General features: G+C 39.8%; 1 protein-coding gene across 1 annotated transcript; it reads right to left on the reverse strand.

Moving 5' to 3' along the window:
• Positions 1-17,868: 17,868 nt before the first annotated feature.
• On the reverse strand, positions 17,869-18,662 carry LOC110864349 (miraculin). Its single transcript, XM_022113394.2, has one exon. The coding sequence runs from the start codon at positions 18,660-18,662 to the stop codon at positions 18,042-18,044; it is 621 nt and encodes a 206-aa protein (XP_021969086.1). The 3' UTR covers positions 17,869-18,041.
• Between the last annotated feature and the right edge of the window lie 4,750 nt (positions 18,663-23,412).

Here is a 23,412-nt window from a genome sequence, read left to right on the forward strand (position 1 = left end):
AGAGGCGATAGAGGATGCCATTGGTGGTGAAAAAATTTTGAAAGGAGGAGTTAACATATTCACGTCCATTGTCGCATTGAAATGTTTTAATGGTTCGTTCAAATTGGGTTTTGATTGTAGACGCAAATTGTTGAAAAGATGAGAAAACTTTGGATTTGTTTGCAATTGGATAAGTCCACAAAAAATTAGAATAGTCGTCTAAGAACAACACATGATATTTGTGACCACTTGAGCTAATAATAGGCGAAGTCCACACGTCACTATGAATAATATCAAATGGTTGAATAGTAAAATTATTTGAAGCAAAAAATGGTAACTGAATACTTTTACCGAAAACACAAGACTGGCATACATTATTATGATGTTTATAAAAAACAATAGAACTAGAAGTTTTTAATGATTGCAAAGAAGAACGTCCAGGATGGCCTAGACGGTGATGCGAGAGTTGTGCGTAGATAGCAGCAAGAGCAGTAGTAGGCTGAGATGGAGATGACCCGAGCACCAGAGGGTAAAGGTCACCGCTGCTGTTGCATCTGAGGAGCGGCTTCTTGGTCTTGTAATCCTTCACAAGAAAACTAAATGGGTCAAATTCCACAGAAACATAATTATCCGTGGTAAAACGACGCACGGATATTAGGTTTTTGACAATTTTAGATGAATATAGGACGTTTTTAAGGATAAAGGGTGGGAAGGGTTTGGGAAGGTATTTTGTGCCCTGTCCTAATACCGGAATGGTGTCGCCATTACCTACAATAATTTTTTGAGACACGCACGAATTAGAAAAAGAATGGTAGTTACCTGATTCATGAAATGCATTAGACGTCGCTCCCGTGTCCATATACTGAGTGGGGTCAGGCTGCTGCAAAGACATGGTGTACATGGCTTGCTCGATGTCCGTTGGACTGTAGGCAGTGTGAGCTTGAGATGGGCGTGTGCTAAGAATGCCTGAACCTTGGGCCGGATTATTGTTGGGCCGATTTGTAGTGGGATACGGGCATGGTGGTATGGGCCAGTAGGCTTGTGGAGATGGGCCGAATGATGGATATGGGCCGTAGGGTGGATTGGGCCAAGGGTTGTAGAACTGATTTGGCCAGTAGTTAGCTGAGCGGCCTCTGCCGTATGCGCCGCGTCCCCTGCCGCGTCTGCCCGACCGACCACGGCCCCTGCCGCCGGTCCGGTCATCTTGCCGGTTCATGTCAGATGATGTCGCACGCTGTGTGGTGGCGGTGAGAGCCGAACCAGCCGCTTTGGAAGCATGTAAAGCTTGTTCGGCTTTACGGCTTTCGACTTGAATGATTTTGGAACGAGCAGGTTAGAAAGACGGCAATGGGTCATGTTGTTGTAAGATGGTGGCGATACCATCATATTCTTCGTTCAAACCAGCAATTAACTGAAGCACAAGGCGGTCACTGTCCACAGGAGCATTAACGTTGGCAGTAGGCGGACACGTTCGGGAAGCCGTGTCAAGCCTGGTGTTGGAAAATTTGTGCATGAGATGGATCGCACGAGCGCTCTTGTTGTCATGAAAAAGATTTTCGATGGCAACCCAGGCGTCGTACGCAGTTGCAGTTTTATTAATGATGGTGTGTAAGAGATCGTTTGAGATCGTGCTGTATATCCATTGTAGGACAATGGCATCCAGCGGCTCCCAATCGTCCGACTGTTTGGTGGTTTCGGTGGAAGAAGAAGTGGTTTCCGGTTTGCTTTTGATATGATCATAGACAAGACATGCTTCACAGTGAAGTTTGAAAAGGGTTGCCCAAGAGTTGTATTGGCCGGACTTGATCGATTTCGAGGGTAATGGGTATAACGGTTTTGATGTTGGTAATGGTGGTGGCAGGATGAATCTTGGATTCAATGGTAATAGGGGAGCTGTTGTTTGAGCCTGTCATGGTGGCGGCAGAAGCAAAAGAGAAGGGGAGGGTGAGCCGATGAAGGGTTAGAGAAAAAAGAGGAGAGGATCGATGAAGGGTGATAACATGAAAGAATAGGTTCCTTGCCTTCTCTATTGATAATCATAACTATAAATAATACAATGGGTTCCACTATTTTTGGAACAAATAATTACAGATTGATACATATAATCGTTGCTTAATATATATGCTATTATCTTCGAATACATACATCGATTCCTATATAAGCCTCTGAACCAGTCGAGTGGTAAACAATCGGTTACAAAGTAATGACCTTTTTGATCTAGTATCTAGACCCCTAAGTATTTACAATGATACTTTGATCCATGAACCTAATTTACAACATTGACACTAAAACAATAAACAAATCACAGTTTTGCCATTCTCCGCACACATGTCAAAACAATAAACACCTTCATTGAAAAATAGATAAACGATAATATCTTAAGGTGGCTCGTTACATTTTGTTTGTTGCAAGGCAAGATGAAACTTTTTTGTTCAACGAAACAAACACCCTAAGCTAACAATAGCAGCAAAACAAACAAGGCTATAACAAGCATCAACCCTTAACATAGTTAATAGACGACCGGAGAGAAAGGCGAGTTAGTATCCTTAGTGAATACCAAAGGTATCCCTTGTCCAAAAACTTGTAAACCTGTATTAATGTCCCCGCACATTGTTGGAAATTTGTGAAAATAGCACTTTTCACAAATATAGGAAAATGGTTTTCCCTAATTTTGGACTAAAAATAAAGATAAGAAAATGAGCGGGTTTTATATATTTATTTGTGGGTTTGTGTTCTATTTTGGAAGAGCTTCACATTGAACTAAAGCACATCCAAAATGGAGCTAAGGTGAATGAGATATCGATGCTCAAAGTTTGGTGTTTAAAACATTGAATGCTGAAAAAGTGAGAAAGTGGCACCTTGTCCCACATAGGAGGAGAGTTGAAACTAAAAGGGGTATTTAAGTGAGAACTCTTCATCCTTATTGTTTCATGGAAGCACATTTAGTGTACTCGCGAAGCTGACTTTCACTTGCACACGCGCGCGTGGGGTGGGCGATGAGGCGTAATGTGGTGCTTTGATGGCGCACTTTGCATGCTCGCGTCATCGAGAGCCGCTTAAGAACCGCCTTTGTATTTTTTTACCACACGCGCGTGGTAAAGCACATGGGCTACAAGGACCAGGTGGCAGATAGACCTTGGAGGGTGACGTCGCGCACGCGCGCATGAAAGTGAGCCAAAATGGTGCACGCGAACATAAGCCAGAAAGGTACGCGCACCGGTCTGACTTGCGCGCGCAGAAGCTTGCAACAATTAATGACAGTGCAGTTAAATTTCAGCATTTGAAACTGACGAATCAACGGTTTCGGTTTTGACTGAGAATTAAATGACGAATTAAAGTGTATTGAAGACGTTTAATGCAGTTTAATTCTCCCATTTAATTCAATTTTTCAGTTTCTTCTCAACATCTACAGTATAAATAGGAGGACCCTGCTGCAGAACCAGACACATCGAAATTCACAGCAAAAAGAATCTTCTCTCCTCTGAATTCTTTTTCTTCAAGCAACAAGGTACACCTTCGGGTTGGAGACAAGACCGTCAGTGCAACTGCTTAGACTGTTGTATCCTGGAAACAAACTAGTTCTCCTGGGAGACTTGAAATCTGTTTTAAGGGACCCGTATCTAACACGATCCTCAGCCAAGAACAGTCATTTTGTTTATATTTCTGTTCGTATTTTCTTTTTCAGTTTCCTTCTGTACTAGTTCAGTAATTCAAGTTAATAAACTTTTGTATTTGTTTTACACGAACGGATTCCTACACACATAACATTACAATCGCTGCATACACTCAGACAGAAAACAAACTTATATTTGTGAGAAGAAGTACTTTTCGCATAACTGGCACGAGAATCGAGGAATATAACATCGAGTGGTCCCATGTGAGAATAAGATTTACCGTGTGAGATCATTAACTCCCTTTTGTTTATACCTAGAATAGGTTGTATAATTTCCTACTTTTGGTCCCAAAGCATGTTTTGGGTAAGTCTTTTTATTATTTATACATTTGCAGGGCAAAGCTCTTTACCAAAATAAATAAATAAATAAATAAATAAATAAACACAAGGTCAAGGAGGTCTTGGAAAAGGCTTATGATCTACGACTAGAAAAGAGACAAGAATGCGATTATAAGAATAATTATGATCGTGTTATGGAAAATATGGAGTTGCAGAAATGAAAAGATATTTAAAGGGAGCTTTATCTTTAAAACTACATGACATCAAAGAAATCACTTTACTTTGGATGAATCATAGAGCTAAAGACCTAAATATTTCTGTGGGGGAATGGGTAGATTTTGAGGTTGAGATGTATATTATTATTTTTTTTCTAGCCACTTGCTAGCGGACCTTTTTCTTTATAAATGTTGGCTCCCTTTTCTGTTCAAAAAAAATTTGGAATTAAATACGCAACCTTTATGAAAAACTAAACCGAACTTTAACTCTAACCAAGACCAAACCCCAGCAAAATACATATTCATCAATTCTAAATTTGAACATTTTCGGTCTTCACTCTTATTTCTTGTTATATTTACACATATATACACCTGGGTTTCAAACAAAAGCAACGTACAAAATTATGGAACTACAACAACATGAATTTCAAATGCAACAAATGGAAACGCAATTTCAATGCCAATTTGATGCATTGAAATGAAAAAATGCATCAAGATGATGAAGAATTAGATATTGCATTTAACTTTTAATTCGAAGTTTGATCACTCCATAACTTATTTTTAGAGAAAAATGCCCGGATAGTCCCTGTAGTTTGCCCTTTTTCACCTTTAGTCCATAACTTTCTAAAATTACAGCTATATAGTCCCCAACTTTTGCAATTTTGTTCCCTGATAGTCACTAGGTCTAACATCAGTTAGTTTTTTTAGTTAACAGGGTGTGAAATGACAAAAATACCCTTACTATAAAACAAAATAACTTAACACATTTAATAAATTTATTTATATGTGGGACCCACTCTTTTATAAAAACAAAATAACAACCCCACCCCACATTTCTCACTCTTTCTTCTCTCTTCCCCCTTTCCCCCCTGCAACTCTATCATCACATCTGCATCACGATTCTGATTCTGTTAGTTCTGTTAAAATTATGAAGCTTGGGTTTAATGCGTTCATGAGGTTAGTAAAACCCCCAAATTCAGCAACATTCTCTAGGTCTATTCAGGAGAATCACATTAATGACATGTTTCCTTTATGATTAAACTAATTTGCACACGCTTACACGTTTGCATCTATCTGGAAATTTAATTTCAGGTAACTTGCCAACTGAAATTGGAAATTTGTTGAATTTAGTGCAGCTTAAAGTGGCTAACAATAACCAACTGAGGTAGCCCAGTTGGCCAGCCTCAACCCCTCTTTCTTAAGAGAGCCGGGTTCGAGTCTTGGTAGGCGCAAGACCGCCAAGATGACAACTCGGTGGGTATTAACCGCCAGACAGCTATGGGGCTAAGCTAGCTTGTGGTGTGGGATCACTCCAGCGGCCGGGAGGTCCGTGCAATACCCCCCCCCCCCTAAAGTGGCTAACAATTTGATATCTGGTTAAATTCCAAAAGAAATTGAGAAATGTAGCTTGTTAAATGTACTTGATCTTGAAGGAAATAAGTTTTGAGGTCCAGTTCTTGATTTTTTTTTGGGGATTAACTAACTTACAGTTCCTCTAACTTGGAAGAAATCGGTTCAATGGGAGTATACCGCCGAGTATTGCAAGCCTCTCGGAGCTGGCATCGTTAAATTTGAGCAACAATAAGTTAAAGGGAGCTTTGCCAAGTGAACTAGCACAGCTTAGGAACTTAACTTCTTTGAAGGTTGTCGGTTCTCGGGTGAGTTTCCACCCGCTGTAGTGAATTTGAGAAGTTTCGTTGTCCTTGATTTAAGTAAGCAAAGGTTATCCGGTGAATTACCAGTTGAGCTTTTTGGTTTACTGAATTTGAAAGTTGTTGCTTTGGAAGAAATTGAGTTTTCCGGTGATGTTCCTGAAGGGTTTAGTTGTTTGACAAGTTTGCAACATTTGAATCTGTCATCCAACGCGTTTTCAGGCGAGATACCGGCGGAGTATGGTTTCCTTTCGTCCCTCGTTGTGCTTTTGCTTTCGGATAACAGAATTACTAATTCCATTCCGAAAGCATTGGGGAATCTTCTGCAGACGGAGGACTGTCGTGGGTTGTTGAAGTTTCGGTGGGAAGTTTTCCAAGATGTCGTGTACATCTTGTAGAAGATTATCAGGCAACACTGGAGATCTTTTTCATCTTGTCGTCGATGCAGATGGAATGATGGAGTTGCAGGGGTAGAGAGAAGAAAAAGAGAGGAAGGTGGGGGGTAAATGAGAAAGAAAAGAAAATGAGAGAATCCTTTCTTTTCTCTCCTTAACTCAACTCTGGAACACAGTGTAGGGAGGGACCTGTAGAAACAAAAGTTGTGGATACCATATGTCGTCTTTATAGGGTTAAAATACCTACAGGGACGAAATGTCCTCCCCACAACGTTAAAAAAATTGGTTTCTAATAGATTGTTTTTCTTGTCGTAATTATACGCAAATCACAGTTTTGCTGTTCTCCACACATGTCGAAACCATAAACAACTTTATTGAAAAATAGATAAATGTAGGTCCCTTGTCGGAGGATGACGAACCTCAAACCTTGTTATACTAACCCACTAGCGAGTGCGGAATCCAAGCTAGCAAGCAAACCGGGATGAAACAAGTATAAAGCACAACACACAAGGGTTCACCGATTAACACAACTTGTATTAATACAAATGAAGGTTTCGGTTACAAGCACAATGTTTACAAATCTAACATGTAAACTCTCAAAGTGTGTGTGTGAGTTCCGGACAGAATGCTCTCCAAGCTCTCAATCTCTCGAGTGTGTGAATCTATCTAAGTGTCTGTCTTTTATGAACTCAACACACTGCATGGGTATTTATACCCAGCCCATGATGTCTGGTCCGAAGGATCCGATAGATGGTCCGAAGGATCATCTATCGATGACAAGTCACTCGAAGGATCAGCAGGGACCTCGAAAGATCACCTTTCGAGGTCTATCATTCGAAGCCTATCTTTCGATGCCATCGAAGGATCTACAATATCCTTCGATGAGCTATCCTTCGACACAGAACATCCTTCAACATTTACCAACTGTTGTCCAAGTCAAACCGGAGGATGGTTGACTTGGTCAACTTACAACACTAATCAGGACATCGTTTACATCGTGACCGAATACAGACAAAGTACAGACACAAGTGCACCAACAAACTCCCCCTTGGCTGTAGCTTTGTCTTTATCTTCTATAATTGTAGACTCGTCTCGAACTTCGACGGTCTTTGGTCTTCGAGTTCCCAAAACTCTGATGTCCTTTCAAGTCTTCATTGTCGGAGGATCTTCAAAGTCTTCACGTCTTGAAAGCCGAGAGTGTATCAACAAACTACCCGTATCATGTAGGAAGTGTGTTGACAAACTCCCCCTTAACATAAGCTCCCCCTTGAGTTATGCTCGTGAAAAGACTTTATCTTTATGAAGTGAGATCCTTGTGGTGTTGATGATGGCCAGCGGCAACTCGATCATCTTCATTATTGAGCGCCTTCTCATCGTGTCTTCATTCCAGAGCTTGTCATCGACCATGTTCTCCTAGCCTTTAGAATCTGCACATGCAAGAAATCTAAACGCGTAATGAGAACAACTGCTTGGAATATAGTATAAACAAATGACACACGAATGACCATGTCACAATCAAACACCGTCCGACAGTTTGAAAGTTTAAAAATTTGTCAATTTTAGTCTTTAACTTTCAAACATGCAAATTTTGACCGTTTATGAAGATTTAGTCAGTTCGGATTTCGTTCAGGTTTCAGGTAACGAAGACTAGAGCTCCAACATCGTACGATCGAAAATAAAGTAGAAATAAAATCTTTTTGGCTTTTATAAAGTTTATATTAAAACACACCTAAAATCTTTTTGGTATTTTTGAAATTAAAAGAAAACAACAATTTAAAATCCTTTGAGTGTTATCAAACGACATCACCGCTAATGTCGTGCTGATATGCACCAAACGACGAAACTGTTTAAAAGAAAACAATAAAGGTTAAGCAGTAAGTAAATAAATATATACAAACATTCTTTTTGCGAGTTTCGAGGGTAAGAGAATCATATCAGTGTACGGTCATGCCAAAACACTCTTGTTGTTCAGTTAGTTAACATTAAGATAAGCATTCTATAACAATTATCGGTATTGTTGTCCACTTAAGCTCAACTTATCAGATGTAATCATGGCGAGGGGATACGTTAAGGTATGATTTATACTTACCGACCGGTGTTCATCCACATCACGACACATTCCCGTATCAAGGTATGCACGAGAGTTCATCTTACCGGTGAGTATACCGATTATCATCTGTTTGACCGTATAAATTGTGAGATACTCACTTATTTTGATTTGAAAACAAGCCCTATGTGATAGAATCACTTATTGATGAGGAACTTGATTTTCATATGCATGAGGACACAGGTGCAAGTCCGTGAACAGGTCAGTACTTCCGTACAGCAGAGAGACGAACTTGACACCCGGATAAATGTGATATTTTATCACTTATTTGATATGGACATGTGATTGTTTATCACTTATTGAGGTCGAATGCAGTATGCAATATGTACACGTATGTATAGTATCATGGAAGGTCTTAGACTTAGTCTATTTATAGAAGCAACCATGATACCCAGATGATAAGCAACATAAAGACCGAATATCTCAGAACCTCGGCAATCTATCAAACGAAATTTCGGTACTAAGACCATATGCCAATGAATGGTTCCCACCTGGTCTTCAGTCAGTTTAAGATTTATATCACCCTGCACACTTTAAAATGATTGTGAGCCTACCGATACATCTTATATAGAGCTGCTTATCATTTTTCATTTAAGGTTTAAAGAGGTTTGGATAGACCACTGATGTACAATCATTTTCTCTTTTGCTCGCCAGGAAACTCATTTTTGTTTTTCTATTGTTTTTGTGTTTTTGAAATTTTTCGATGTTTTTGGATTTTCTGATTTTTGGATTTACTCCCCCTAAAATCAATAAACTAAGATAAATTTAAAAGACACAAAGATATTTACAAAAATGATTTTCCGATGTTGGTTTTACTCTTGCTTGACCTTAATGCCGTTTACCAATAATAAAAAGTCAAATCTTGATTTGTCAAATGCTTTGGTAAATAAGTCGGCACGTTGGTCATCGGTGTGGACCTTAACAACATCGATTAGCCTTTTCTCAAAGCAATCACGTATGAAGTGATATTTGATTTCGATGTGTTTGGTCTTTGAGTGCTGCACAGGATTTCTAGTGATATCTAAAGCAGCAGAATTATCAACGTAAATAGGAGTAGTTAGGAATTCAAAACCGTAGTCCCGCATTTGTTGTTGGATCCAAAGAACTTGGGAGCAACAACTTGAGGCAGCAATGTATTCAGCTTCGCATGTTGATGTAGCGACACACGTCTGCTTCTTGCACTGCCATGTGACTAGGCGATTTCCTAAGAACTGACATCCAGCCGTTGTGGATTTCCCGTCGATTTTGCATCCGCCAAAATCAGAATCACTGAAAGCTACCAATTCAAAGTTATTATCCCTAGGGTACCACAGACCGGTGTCAGGGTACGCCTTCAAATAACGAAAAATCCTTTTAACAGCTGCAAGATGAGAGGCCTTCGGGTTAACTTGATATCTGGCAAGCAGGCACGTTGGGTACATTATGTCTGGCCTTGATGCTGTGAGGTACATAAGAGATCCGATCATAGCGCGATAGTTTGAGGGGCTAACAGTTTCTCCCTTCAAGTCAGGAGTGATTCCGTGATTTGTTGGCAATGGGGTACCAATGGGCGTTGCATCTGACATCTGGAACCGGCTCAAGATGTCACCAACATATTTAGTCTGATGGATGAATATCCCAGACTCTGTTTGTTGTACTTGTAGGCCCAAGAAGAAGGTCATTTCCCCCATAGCACTCATCTCGAATTTATCCTGCATAATGCGCTCGAATTCCCTACACAAGACATCATTAGTAGAACCAAAAATAATATCATCAACGTATACCTGTACCAGAAGAAGATCTCCATCTTGTTCTTTGATGAAGAGAGTACAGTCAATAAGACCTCTACGAAAACCGTTCTCCAGCAGATAGTGAGATAAGGTTGCATACCAAGCTCGCGGTGCTTGATGAAGACCATAAAGAGCTTTGTTGAGCAACCAAACCCGATCGGGATGGATAGGATCTTCAAAACCTGGAGGCTGTTCGACGTATACCTCTTCTTCAACCACACCATGTAAGAATGCACTTTTCACGTCCATCTGATAAACCTTGAATCCTTTGAAAGACGCATAGGCTAGAAAGATTCGAATTGCTTCGAGACGTGCCACTGGTGCATATACTTCGTTGTAGTCGATCCCTTCAATCTGACGAAAACCTTGAACGACTAAACGAGCCTTGTTTCGGATAACAACTCCGCGGTCATCCTTTTTGCATTTGAAGACCCAACGGGTACCAATCTTCTTGTATCCAGCAGGTTTCTCCACTAGTTTCCAGACACCCAGCTTCTGGAATTGTTGCAGCTCTTCCTGCATTGCTTCAACCCAAGCATTATCTTTCAAGGCTTCTTTCCACGTTCTTGGTTCTTCCTGTGAGACATAACACGCGAAGGACCAGTCGTTTTGTTGCCCAGATTCTCGAATAGCTGCATACAAGCCTGCATTGTTGTTATCTCGCAACATGTTTCTTGTTTGAACGCCACTTTGCACATTTCCAATGATGTTTTGTTGAGGATGGGTATTATGAATCCTTGTTTCTGGATTATCTGGAACTGGAACATTTATACCCAGGTTGTTAAGATTAAGATCAACAACCAATTCAAGGCCCGGAATTGACGAAGAGGATGATGCAGTAGCCTCAGCTGTTCTATGGGCATCCACTGGAGGAGTACCCTCTGAAGTACCATGAACTGCTGTTGTAGGAGCTTCCTGATCTGCATCTAGAAATTCATCATCCTCTGAAGATTCGTTCAATTCGTTTGCATCATGAAAATCCTCATTGTTGAGAGTATTATTGTTCACCGAAGAAGATGGTTCTTGATTAACAAGAACTGGACGAACCACCGGTGAAACTGTTGCATTGTCACTCTCGAAAAACATCCTAGCCGCAGCATTTTCTTCAACGGCTTCAACATTGATCGAATTGAAGAAGTCATCGTACTCAAACATCCAAGGTTGACCCGGATTTTTGATTGGCAAAGTGTGCCGTTGTACTCTGACCTCAGACCATTCCTCGACCCTTTTAGTCTCTAGATTCCAGACTCGTAAGTTAGGGGTGGCATACCCAAGAAAGTATCCATCAATTGCTTTTGCCCCAAACTTTCCATTAGGATCGATGATTGTGCATGGAGCTCCAAACGGTTCTAGATAAGACAAATCTGGTTTCCGTTTCTGAAGAAGCTCAAAGCAGGTCTTGTTGTGCCTTTTGACTGTAAGGACTCTGTTCAATGTATAACATGCAGAGGCTACAGCTTCAGTCCAGAATGGAATGGGTAGCTGCGACTCTACCAACATTGTCCTAGCAGTCTCGATCAATGTGCGGTTCTTACGTTCAGCGACACCATTCTGTTGAGGAGTATAAGCTGCACTAAACTCATGAAGAATACCCTTTGAAGTGCAGAACTCCGTCATGGAATGATTTTTAAATTCAGTACCATTGTCGCTACGTATCCGCCTAACCTTCAACTTATACAAATTCTCAATCTGAATGATCAAGTTTTTGATAATACCAAAGGTTTCACTCTTGTGTGCCATGAACGCTACCCAAGAAAATCTTGAATAATCATCAGTAACCACGAGGCAGTATTGATCACCCCGAATACTCTTGTGCTTGACAGGACCGAACAAATCCATGTGCAAACGTTCAAGAGGAACTGCCACTGTGTTGATCTTCTTTGTAGGGTGCTTCTTCTTTGTTTGCTTTCCTTTCTGGCACGAAACACAAACGTCTTGAAGATGGAAATTTTTGAGAGGAACACCATTCACCAATTCATTTGAAACCAAATGATTCATTTTTCGTAAGTGAATGTGACCCATTCGTCTGTGCCAAGAGATAGTGTCTTTTTCTGTGGCTTTTGAAACGAAACAAGTTGCTTGTGCAGACGTAGTAATAGCTTGGCTCATGTCAAGGACGTACAAGTCATTTATCCTTGGAGCCGACAAGAGAATCCATTCTTTTGGAATTTTGAAGCCGGGCTTCAGCACATAACATCCATTAGCATCAAAGTGTACTGAGAACTGCTTGTCACAGATTTGAGAAACACTAAGAAGATTGTGATCAAGTTGTTGCACAAAATTGATCTTGTTAAAGCTGACAATCCCGTTGGATATCATTCCTTCACCCGTTATATATCTACCTTTATCTCCAGCAAAAGCAACATAACCTCCTCTAATAGATTTAACGTCGTAGAGAAGCTTCATGTCGCCTGTCATGTGCCTGGATGCTCCACTATCAACAATCCAATGACTACTGACAGTTCCTCCTGGAACACCCTGCACATGAACTCAAATGAATTAGTTGGAGATGGGGACCCAAGCCATTGTGGTCTTGGGTCTTCCATTTTCATCAATGACAATAACTTCTTGTCTTTGATGGTTGGTGAATTGTGATGGTCCCCCTGATTCAGTAACCGATGTAGGTTTCCATGTCTGTTTTGTTTTACCAGTGTCTTTCTTTAAAATTTTAACTTCTTGATTGTTTGAAGTTTTGGAATTTTCTGGTTTTACAACAACAGATTGTTTTTGAACCACATCAGTTTTAATTGCTTTGTCAATCTTCTTGACCTGTTGGCGTTTCTGTTTCTTTTCCCTTTCTTTTCAAGTCGGGGATCTTGTTTTGTGGAAACAGATGGCTTACGGTCAGTCTTGCCACGGGGATCATCAACCTTTTCTTTTTGCTTATGAAGATATGGACAATTACGAATAATATGTCCAATGGTTCCACATTCAAAACATGATCTTCGTTCTACAAACCCCGAAGTATCCTGTGATCGCTTAGCCGATGATGTTGAACTTTGTGAACCCGAGGTACTAGGCTTTGAACTGCTTGGTTCATTTCTTTTCTCGACAATAGTTTTCTTGACAAAATCTAAGTTAGATTGATTTTCAAACTTTTCAATTTTGTCTGTTCCCGTCGATTTCACAAAGTTAACATTTTTCTTCTTCTTTTGGTTCGGCTTCTTTTGGACTTGAGCCGGTGATTTTCCTTTGGTCTTGGTGTGATTTTGCTGCTTTGGCACTGTTGGTAATTTCTTGTTGCCAAATTGTTTTCGAATTTCAGCCTTTGGAATAGGAGGACACTGTGTAACTGTAACACGTGGTCCTGTCTTTCCCAAAAACTTACTTGTCGAATTTTCAAAGACTTTGCAGATTAAGGATTGATTAGCATTCTTAATGGGAAAATCTTTGTCTGAGTAAATTTTATCATCACCAACTAGAGTGTACAGCAAATTCACACTCTCCGGCTCTTCTGCAGATGAGGACTCAGTTGCAACAGTCTTAGCGGGTTGTACAGGGGGATCACATAGAATGTGATTCTCAAGAGGTATGTCCTCATTTTTGGCTACCGCATCAGACTTTGCTGGGACAGTATCATCAGATTCATCATCAGAAGAATCAGCATCCTCAATCACAACTGGAGGATCTTGATTCTGTTCAGCACTTACAAATGTATCTGCTGACACATCTGAATCTGAGGATACTTCCTGTTGGTATCCGAGTCCTGCAGCAAACTCCTTAACATCTAGAGGCACAGATGGCTCAAAGAACACCCTGTCCTCTTCATCAGGCATGGCATCATAATTATGTCTCACTGGTGGTGGACACTTCTTGTAGCCTATGCATGTGACATCTCTCTTTTCCTTTTGAACATCAATGATGTGATCTAACACATAGCTAGAGCTCAAATAACTGTCTAGCTTGAGTTGGATCGCATCACTTTCGGTTTTCACACAAGCCATCTCTTTTTGCATAATCTCAAGGCGAGATATATACAAATTAATATCAGTTTGTTTTCTTGAAACCATTTTAGTCAGTTCAGTTTTATCTTTCTTTAATGTTTCAATTACTGACTTAAATTCTTTTTCATGGTTTTCATAAAACATGTTGGCTTCTGTGCATTTTGAGAGATCCACAGTCAACTTCTGATTGTGGATGAATGTCACATCATACTTTTCTTGCAAAGCGTCATGCTTACTTTGCAAGTCACTCAAATTCTCATTCACAGTAGTATGTTTGTCTTGCAAGTCAAACAAACTAGCTTGTAAAGCATCATGTTTGCCTTGCAACTCAGACATACTTTTCTCCATTTCAGCACATCTAGCATGCAGCCTAGTACATTCATCACAATTAACAGCAGTGAGTTCATCGACACATACCTGACTTGATGAACCGTCGACATTAGCCATAAAGGCTGAATGGAGAGAGGACGAAGTATAAGCAGCTTGATCCACCAGAATAGATCTTCTTTGAGTTTCTGCTGCAGCTTCCTCCAAAAGTTCATTAAAGTCAACATCATCCGAAACATTAGATGTCTCACCCACATGATCATCACCAGAATTGGATGATTCTTCATCAACACTTCTACTGTATCCAGAGGAGTCTTCATCTTCAGACGATTCACCACCACTGGCAGAAGATTCTCCACCACTGGTGTGAACTAGCTCCTTCACAACCTGAGCAAAACATGCTGTTCCATCGGGAGCATCACCACCCAACTGGATTGACCAGTCACAACCTTCATCCACCTGAACTGCAAGTGCTCGGTTGGTTTGGTTGTTGACAGGCACCAATGTACGATCATTGTTTCTGTTCTGCTGGTTGCCTTGGTTTCTGAAGGGGTTTTGATTCCCGTGCTGAGCTGGCTTTGTGCACTCCCATTTAAAGTGACCCCTTTCACCACAGTTGAAGCACTTAACGGCCTGCTTATCGAACCCATACTTGGTGTCTCGCTTACTTTCCAAGCTGGTTCTTCCAGTACTTTCCATCCAATCCTTTGCTCTTCTCACAGCACTCGCAAAGGCCCACTTGATGTCCATCAAGTCCATCTCCTCTTTATCAATCTGCCTGTAATCTTCTTGTGTCAGATTAATGTTGCCAATCTGACCTTCTATCAACCCACAGTACGCGCTCACTACAGTGTTAAGCAGCTCCATGTGTTCCTTAGCTACTTCTACACTGATTTTAGAGAAACTTGACGTGTCAAGCTGTACGGTACCTGTCTTTGATTGTTGACCAGCAGATGATGTTCCTCCATAACATGCACGTTGTGTTTGAGCAGGAGGGGGAGGAGGTGGTGGTTGTATTGGATTTCCATACATATCCGTGGTAGGAGGTGGCTTTACAGGAACTTGCACCGGATTGCCATACATATCCGTGCTAGTGACAAACGCTGTTTGCAATGGAGCATGTGGACCTGTTCTTGCAGACGAAGTATTGGAAGTTCCACAATACATTTCAGGATTTTGTGGCAATGGAACTCTTTTCGCCTTTAATGTTTCCTCCTGATCCTTGTTTTCCAGAAGCTGCACGAAGTCGTTGATATTTGTAGTTTTTAACACTCCGTTATACTTCAGGATTTCCAAGAAACTACTCCACTGGGGAGGCAAAGCATCAGCAAACTTTTTCACCACTTCTGCTTGAGTTGTCGTCACACCAAAATTATTCAGCTCAGTAAGCAAATGATAAAACCGACTTGTCATGTCTCCCAAAGACTCCTTATCTAAGCATGTGAAACAGTCGAATTCTTTCTTGAGCAGATCATGACGCAATTGACGTGTTGCTTCATTTCCTACTCCCCTGGTTTTCAAACCGTCCCACAACTTCTTTGTAGTCTTGAAGCTGACAAATTGATGATAGATGTCTTTGCTTAACGCCTGAGTAAGAATGGCGTAGGCTTTCTTTTCCAGATCATATATTTTCTTTTGATCTTCTGGAAGATCGGCAAAGCTAGCAGTTGTTGAAGCGGCGACTTCGATAGCTTGATCAAAATCTGTGGTGAAACGTATCCACAGCTCTGTATTCTGGCCCAGAACATATGTACGGAATCTGTCAGCCCAACCCGGATACTCATTTAAATGCATCAGCTTCGGAGGTCGATTCAAACTTCCTGTTTCGCTTTCGCTCAGTAAGATACTTTGGATACTAGGAGTTTGATTCGAGACTAACGCCCACTGATTTCCCTGAGAAGATGTCGATACCGGAGACTCGGCCCATGAAGGCGATAGACTTGTAGACGTGTATTTTCCACTGTCTGGCGCCGGTGTGCCCCACCATGAGGGAGTGACACCTGAACTTGTATATTTACCACTGTCGGGGGCCGGATTCCACCAATTCGGATTCATGATTAATAAGCAAAATAAATGCTAAGTAAGAATTCCGAAAGATCACACAGTCGAAGGATCCTGGTCGAAAGATCTGAAATCACAGAAACTTGTTAGCAATAAACTGACCACAATCGAAAGATCAACTATTGTTCGAAGGATCAACAGTACTCGAAAGATTACTGTTGAATCTCGAACAATAATTTCGAAAGATTCAAGAACTCGAAGGATTCCCTTTTGAAAGATCCTTATCTTTCGAGTTAAATCCCTATCTTTCGGACACTGTCTTTCGAATAGATTCCTTTATCGAAGGATATGTTTCAGACTTCGAAGGATGGGTCAAAGGATGATAGTCTTTCGAGCCTTCCTTGATCGAAAGATGGTCGAAAGATGATCTTTCGATGTCGAAAGATATCTTTCGAGAGAGTCTGACACACTGACGCTGATGTGACAGGTTGGTGAAAAAGGTGATGGGTAGGTAAGGTCAACTTTCGGCAAAGAGTATGGCAGGCTGACAACTTTCCCACCAACTAAGATTTTGAAAGATAATTTGCCCAAAAAGGAAACCTTATCCTAAAACCCGTCACCGGAGCTTTAACCGGAATTTTCGCCGGAAAACACAAAGACACTTAAAAACAAGTTTTAAGTTACCCAACCCACTTATGAACACTCCCGGTAAGTTTAAAACACGTTTTCCAGTTTAAAAGTGTAGAAAAACCAACAAAAACGGGTGTTAAACCAAGTGTTCAAACACACACCAAGAACTTGAATAACCCGGTTTTAAACAAGGTAAAGAGCCAAGCTCTGATACCACTTGTAGGTCCCTTGTCGGAGGATGACGAACCTCAAACCTTGTTATACTAACCCACTAGCGAGTGCGGAATCCAAGCTAGCAAGCAAACCGGGATGAAACAAGTATAAAGCACAACACACAAGGGTTCACCGATTAACACAACTTGTATTAATACAAATGAAGGTTTCGGTTACAAGCACAATGTTTACAAATCTAACATGTAAACTCTCAAAGTGTGTGTGTGAGTTCCGGACAGAATGCTCTCCAAGCTCTCAATCTCTCGAGTGTGTGAATCTATCTAAGTGTCTGTCTTTTATGAACTCAACACACTGCATGGGTATTTATACCCAGCCCATGATGTCTGGTCCGAAGGATCCGATAGATGGTCCGAAGGATCATCTATCGATGACAAGTCACTCGAAGGATCAGCAGGGACCTCGAAAGATCACCTTTCGAGGTCTATCATTCGAAGCCTATCTTTCGATGCCATCGAAGGATCTACAATATCCTTCGATGAGCTATCCTTCGACACAGAACATCCTTCAACATTTACCAACTGTTGTCCAAGTCAAACCGGAGGATGGTTGACTTGGTCAACTTACAACACTAATCAGGACATCGTTTACATCGTGACCGAATACAGACAAAGTACAGACACAAGTGCACCAACAATAAACAGCAATAAATTAAGGTGGCTCGTTACATTTTATTTTGAAAGGCAAGATGAAACTTTTTTATATATTCAACCAAACAAAATCCCTCTCAGCAAGGAACTAAGAGGGCTACAGCCAAAAAAGATAGAGAAACAAACTGCAGAAAGAAACAACAACAGACAAACAAAAAAGGTTATAACAAGCATCAGCCCTTAACATAATTAATATTTGAAGTAGAAAGAGAAAGGCCACGGATCAGTACTATTAGAGAATATCAAAGGTGGCCCTTGATGTTGTGCAAGATTTTCGACATCCGGGCCGGTAGTAATGCCCCCGCAAATAACCTTACAGTCGCTGCAGACGCTCGGGCAGAAAACCAACCTATAACCGCCATAGATACCTTGTTCGATCTTAAACCAGTTATTCACCGTTTTTGGCCCCGGGTTTCCTTCAACACCTCCCACCATCACAACATACTGTTCCAGAGCTTTATGATATTTCAACTGCCATACATTGGACTCATGACAGCTGTTGGAACCTGAAAACTTAATGTTAACATCTGTGGAAAGACGGATCACGCGTTCCTTGGGGTCGACCGGATGGAAAGTTAACCAGAGGCCCATATTATCTGTCATTTGTCCAACTACAGCTGGACAAGACTTGTTTAGGACCCCCACCAGACCGAATCCGCCAGCCAAATCGTCATCATCTGCTGATTTAATGTAGTATTTGGCCCTTGCGCGGAGGCTTTGTCCATAGAAATCGAGCACCACGGGAGCAGGAGCTGAACTGGCTGCTAAGATGATAAATGCAAGTACTGAGAATATGATGATTATTTTCATTGTTAAAAGTGTGCGTTGATGAATGATAAGATGTAGCTATTTATAGATGGTGGGAAGTCTGCTAGCTTTAGATTCAAATACCATCATATAGTTGTTGATTTTGGAGTTTCAATAGTTTTAGACACAAAGTTAAAGTTGGATATTGTTTTTGACTTGTAATTGATGCTCCGCTAATTTAAAACAGACAATTGTTAAAATATAATAATTAGTTACAACTATAGACATCCATAGAAAAGAAAAGAGCATCCATGATGGGCTTTAGTTTAAGGTTTTTTACATATTTCCTCCTACTAAGTGAGCTTATTACATATTTACCCAATTATAAAATTCAATTACATGTTTCTCCTTTCTAAATTATGTATATTACATATTTCCCCTTTCTAAACCATGCATATTACATATTTCCCCTTTTCATTAAAATTATTTTTTAAAATTACTATTTTACCCTTAATAACCTTATTGAATGACCATTTACATATTTCTCATTTCTAATACTATCAATTACCAATTTCCCTAATTTCTTAACTAATTGTTCCAAATCCATACCGTAATATCTCATGCTGATTACGTGAAATATATATTAAAGTACAGCCTATGTCCAATCCATTTGGAATATCCTCATTTGCAAAGGTTTATATGTTGAAAGTAATGAAATTTATTTATAGAACTATAAATAATTTATAAACGCACAGTTTATATATTTTTAAGTTCAATTTATAACCCTACAGTATTCTGTATGAAATTAAAATTCGTATTAAAAATAGAGATTGTAACTAGATCATCCGAAAAAAGATTTGGCAGAAGAAATTGAAAAAAAGAAATTGAGCAACATCAACCTGGCTTAATCGTGTTTAAATATCAAGAGGGAAGGTGAAAAGTGTTAATTAGACAGTGAAAATGAAATAAACAGTTAGGTTATCTCATGTTTGTTTAGCCTAACAAGTTTGACCCATGTAGAAATATATAAAAAAGGAATTACAAAGGGTAAATGGGTAATTTCTTAATAAAAGGGGAATGTGTAATTGATTTTATAGGTTGAGTAAATATGTAATAAAGACACTTAGAAGGGGATATATGTAATAATCCCTTTAGTTTACAGAGTTTTTATTTGGTGTAGCTCATGTGCATCTTTCCACATGGGATTAGAATCATTAGATGAGTTTACACCTTCACACCAAGCTGCTTATTTGCAAACCAAACCCTAGTTTTATATACGCAGCGTATAGGTCTCACTACAAAGAATTCTCGCAATAGTGGCGAATTTTGTCTCCGCTAATACTTCGTCGGTAAAAGTATTAGTGGCGATGAACCGTCGCTAATGCTTGTCATGTCGCCGCTAATAGTATATGTTGCTGCAAATTCTTTTAACTTTTTAGCGACGACTTTTGTTTTTAGCAACGATTTCTATGGTCGCTAAAGCCATACAGGACACGTCAGCAAATACCATTAGCGACGACAAAAGTATTTTCCATACCTAAACAATAATTCAAACAATTATTTTAATCCCTGTTTTTGCAAATAACCGTAACCTGCTGTTTCTTTAATTTTTCCATACGTAAACAATAGTTCAAACAATTCTTCAAACAAACCAAGTTTTAAACATAAAACTACAACAAAAGTATTTTGTTTGATTAAGTTAAAGTTTTGAAATCCCTAATTTCAATATAAAATACATCATTCTCCCTCCTCATCAGTGTCATTTTCGTTGCCTTTGCTTGATTCCTTCTTATCCATAGCTTGGTAGAATTGTTCCATAAATCTCGGGCCTTCAAACAATTCGTCAAGATAATCCTACAAAATTAGATATACATTATTAGTTGAACAATTTAAACGCTTACTGGAGCGCTTAATATTATTAATAATAATAATAAAAATATGAGTCAAGACTCAAGTGCAACATGCTGATTTGAAGAGGATATGATATCAACTTGTAATTGTTTCATAGCAACGAGCAAAAATGCTATAGATAGTCAAAGCAAGTGTTCAGTCATAAGTCATGACTCACCCACCTAGACACTCTATAAATCTCAAATACCTAGTACAAAGTCCTTCTGGAAATGGTAAAGTATCATAAAACAAGAAAAATCCAATTATTATGCTAAAAATAAGGGTAATGGTAATTATCACTATTAGTTTTAGATTGACAATAAGTGGTCCCAACTCCCAACAACCAGTGGCGGATCTTGCCCGTTGAACGTCCCAGGGCCGAAAGACACAGACACTAAAAAATGCCCGGGCCGAACATAGTATATATACAAAATTTCGATCGAAATGCGAAAAATTAGCACTACGGTTGAAAATCTTACCAGGGCCAGGGCACACGGGCCTTCTAAGAACCGCCCCTGCCAACAACTATTCTAGGTTCTAGGCGTATTTAATCCTTTGCCGGCTTTTCATCTTATCATAGCTACCAATAAACCACCTAAATCCCATAACTTAAAAAAGTGTACCAACACACACAAAAAAACCATGTTTATGAACAGTATATCATTTGACTATTTTGTTGTTATATGTAACTAATGTCAAATTATTTTGGCATCATCTGACCAAAGGTTTCTAGTCAAATCACTTGACTCCTTCGTCACTCGTATAACCAGAATCCCCACACATATTGGGACAAATAAGATAGATGAACTGCATAAACTTTTATAGCTCATATCATCACTCAGTAATCAGGAACCTATCTTAGCAAACACATGATCTTAGCAAATACTGAGGCAGATCTTCAACTTCAAACACACTTATTCAGTCTGCACATGTGCTAATGCTTGAATTTCTTGTAGTGTCTCACCTTTTTCAATTTCCAAGAGAATCTATGATATGATGTGTGAATTTGTCCCTTTATATACGTCGCGTATAGGCCTATACGCAGGTGGTTTTTTAAAGAAACATTGTTATACATTATTTATCGTTTTAGCAAGCTTTTATAATAAGTAATTTTTAAAAATAGATAAATAAAAAACATTGTTAAGTAATCTATCGTATAGTATAATATATGTCTCGTATAGGCCTATCGATGTAGTATGGTATCATATAGTGTAGTATAAATCCCGTATAGGGCTATACGTATAATATAATATTGTATCCTATCGTATCGTATAATGTAGTAAAAAACATTGTTAAATATTCTATCGTATAGTATAATATAGGTCTCATATAGGTCTATAGATATAGTATTGTATCATATAGTATAGTATAAATCCCGTATAGGCCCATACATGTAATATGATACCGTATCGTATCGTATTGTATCATCGTATCGTGTAGTATAAGTCATGTATATATGTGTAGTATCGTCTCTTATAGGCCTATAGGTGTAGTATCGTGTCACACCCCCAAAATACCACCTAGGGAATGTCCTTGTTTGGCGTGCGTCATACCAATAACGAGCCACTAATTATATTGAGTGCGTACAAGTTTCAAAATAAATCCTTAATTATTAATAAAAATACCATCAACAAGTTTAAGTGAAAACCAAACTATTTAGCGGAAGCAAAGTTAAACAGTTTCAAAACAAATGTATAGTATCAAGAAATCAATAACATAAATCCATCCAGTCGACCCATGACCACTCTAGCTACTCCAGACAGTAAGTTCCATTGCAAGACATCTAACGACCTACAAGCATGCAAACAAGTGTGTCAGATGACGCTGGTGAGTTCGAAGTTTTGTTAACGAGTTTAGTTTACCAGATACATGTATAAAACAGTTTAACAATTTGATTTGATGTCGTTATTAACTCGATTACCGAAATGGCTACAAGATGTGTTTGCCCAACCCCAATGTCTCTATCAAAACATTGGTCATGCTTTAAGGAAATTAGTTCACGCCCGTCCTCCCCGGTACGGTGTGAGGGTGCCAAACCTAATAGCGCTATCAACTAATTACCTCGTTGCCTCCCCGGCAACTGTCGGTAGATGTAAGGGGTCTTATGTGGTAGAAACTGAGTATAATAACAACATCCCAATAAACAAGCGTTCCTCCCCAGAACGTTACCCGATATCCCTCCCCGGGATGCATGCTTGGAAAAAGAGCAGTGAACTCACCTTAGGTTGCTCGGTATGACTAGATATTCGTTTACATTCACAGTTGGTCAATCAAGTCCTAATATGGTTACCATTAAGAATTAGTTTTACATGTAATTAACCACACATGCAATAAACACGGATCGTACACGCATTTACACTCATCGTTTCACGTGTCATAACAATAATTCACGTATTCCTAGCTTTCATCACTTATACGTAGTGACATACAAGAATCACACATGTCCAACGAACCATAACAGTTTATCATGCAACATGTCCGTTGGTTATCACCATGGAATCTCATATCAGTTAATATATCATTTCGTTATTCACACCGTGTGCAATCTAAACAGGTTAGTGGCCCACCCGGAAGTGCCCGACCCAAGAACCTAACTTCTAGTTCATATTCGTTTCTGGTTCATTAACTGGTGCCCAACCAACCGAGCCTAAACCCTCAACCAAGTGTGGCCCATTTTATTTGGTTCGGCCACTGTTACACCTAAGCCGATAATTAGTTTGCAAAATTTCGATTTCACAGCCCATGTTCAATACATTACCCAGTACCCCATATGCCTAAGTGTTCACTGGGTGGCCCAATACACGTGAGTGGCCCAAGCTCACATGACCCAGCCCGACCAGTTAAGTGACTACACCCCATTCCTGAGCCCATGCAACCTGGATCATATGCGACCCATTCTGGAAGTGGTCCAACCCGCTACCCA

This window comes from Helianthus annuus, chromosome 6, assembly GCF_002127325.2.
Source record: "Helianthus annuus cultivar XRQ/B chromosome 6, HanXRQr2.0-SUNRISE, whole genome shotgun sequence".
NCBI lineage: Eukaryota > Viridiplantae > Streptophyta > Magnoliopsida > Asterales > Asteraceae > Helianthus > Helianthus annuus.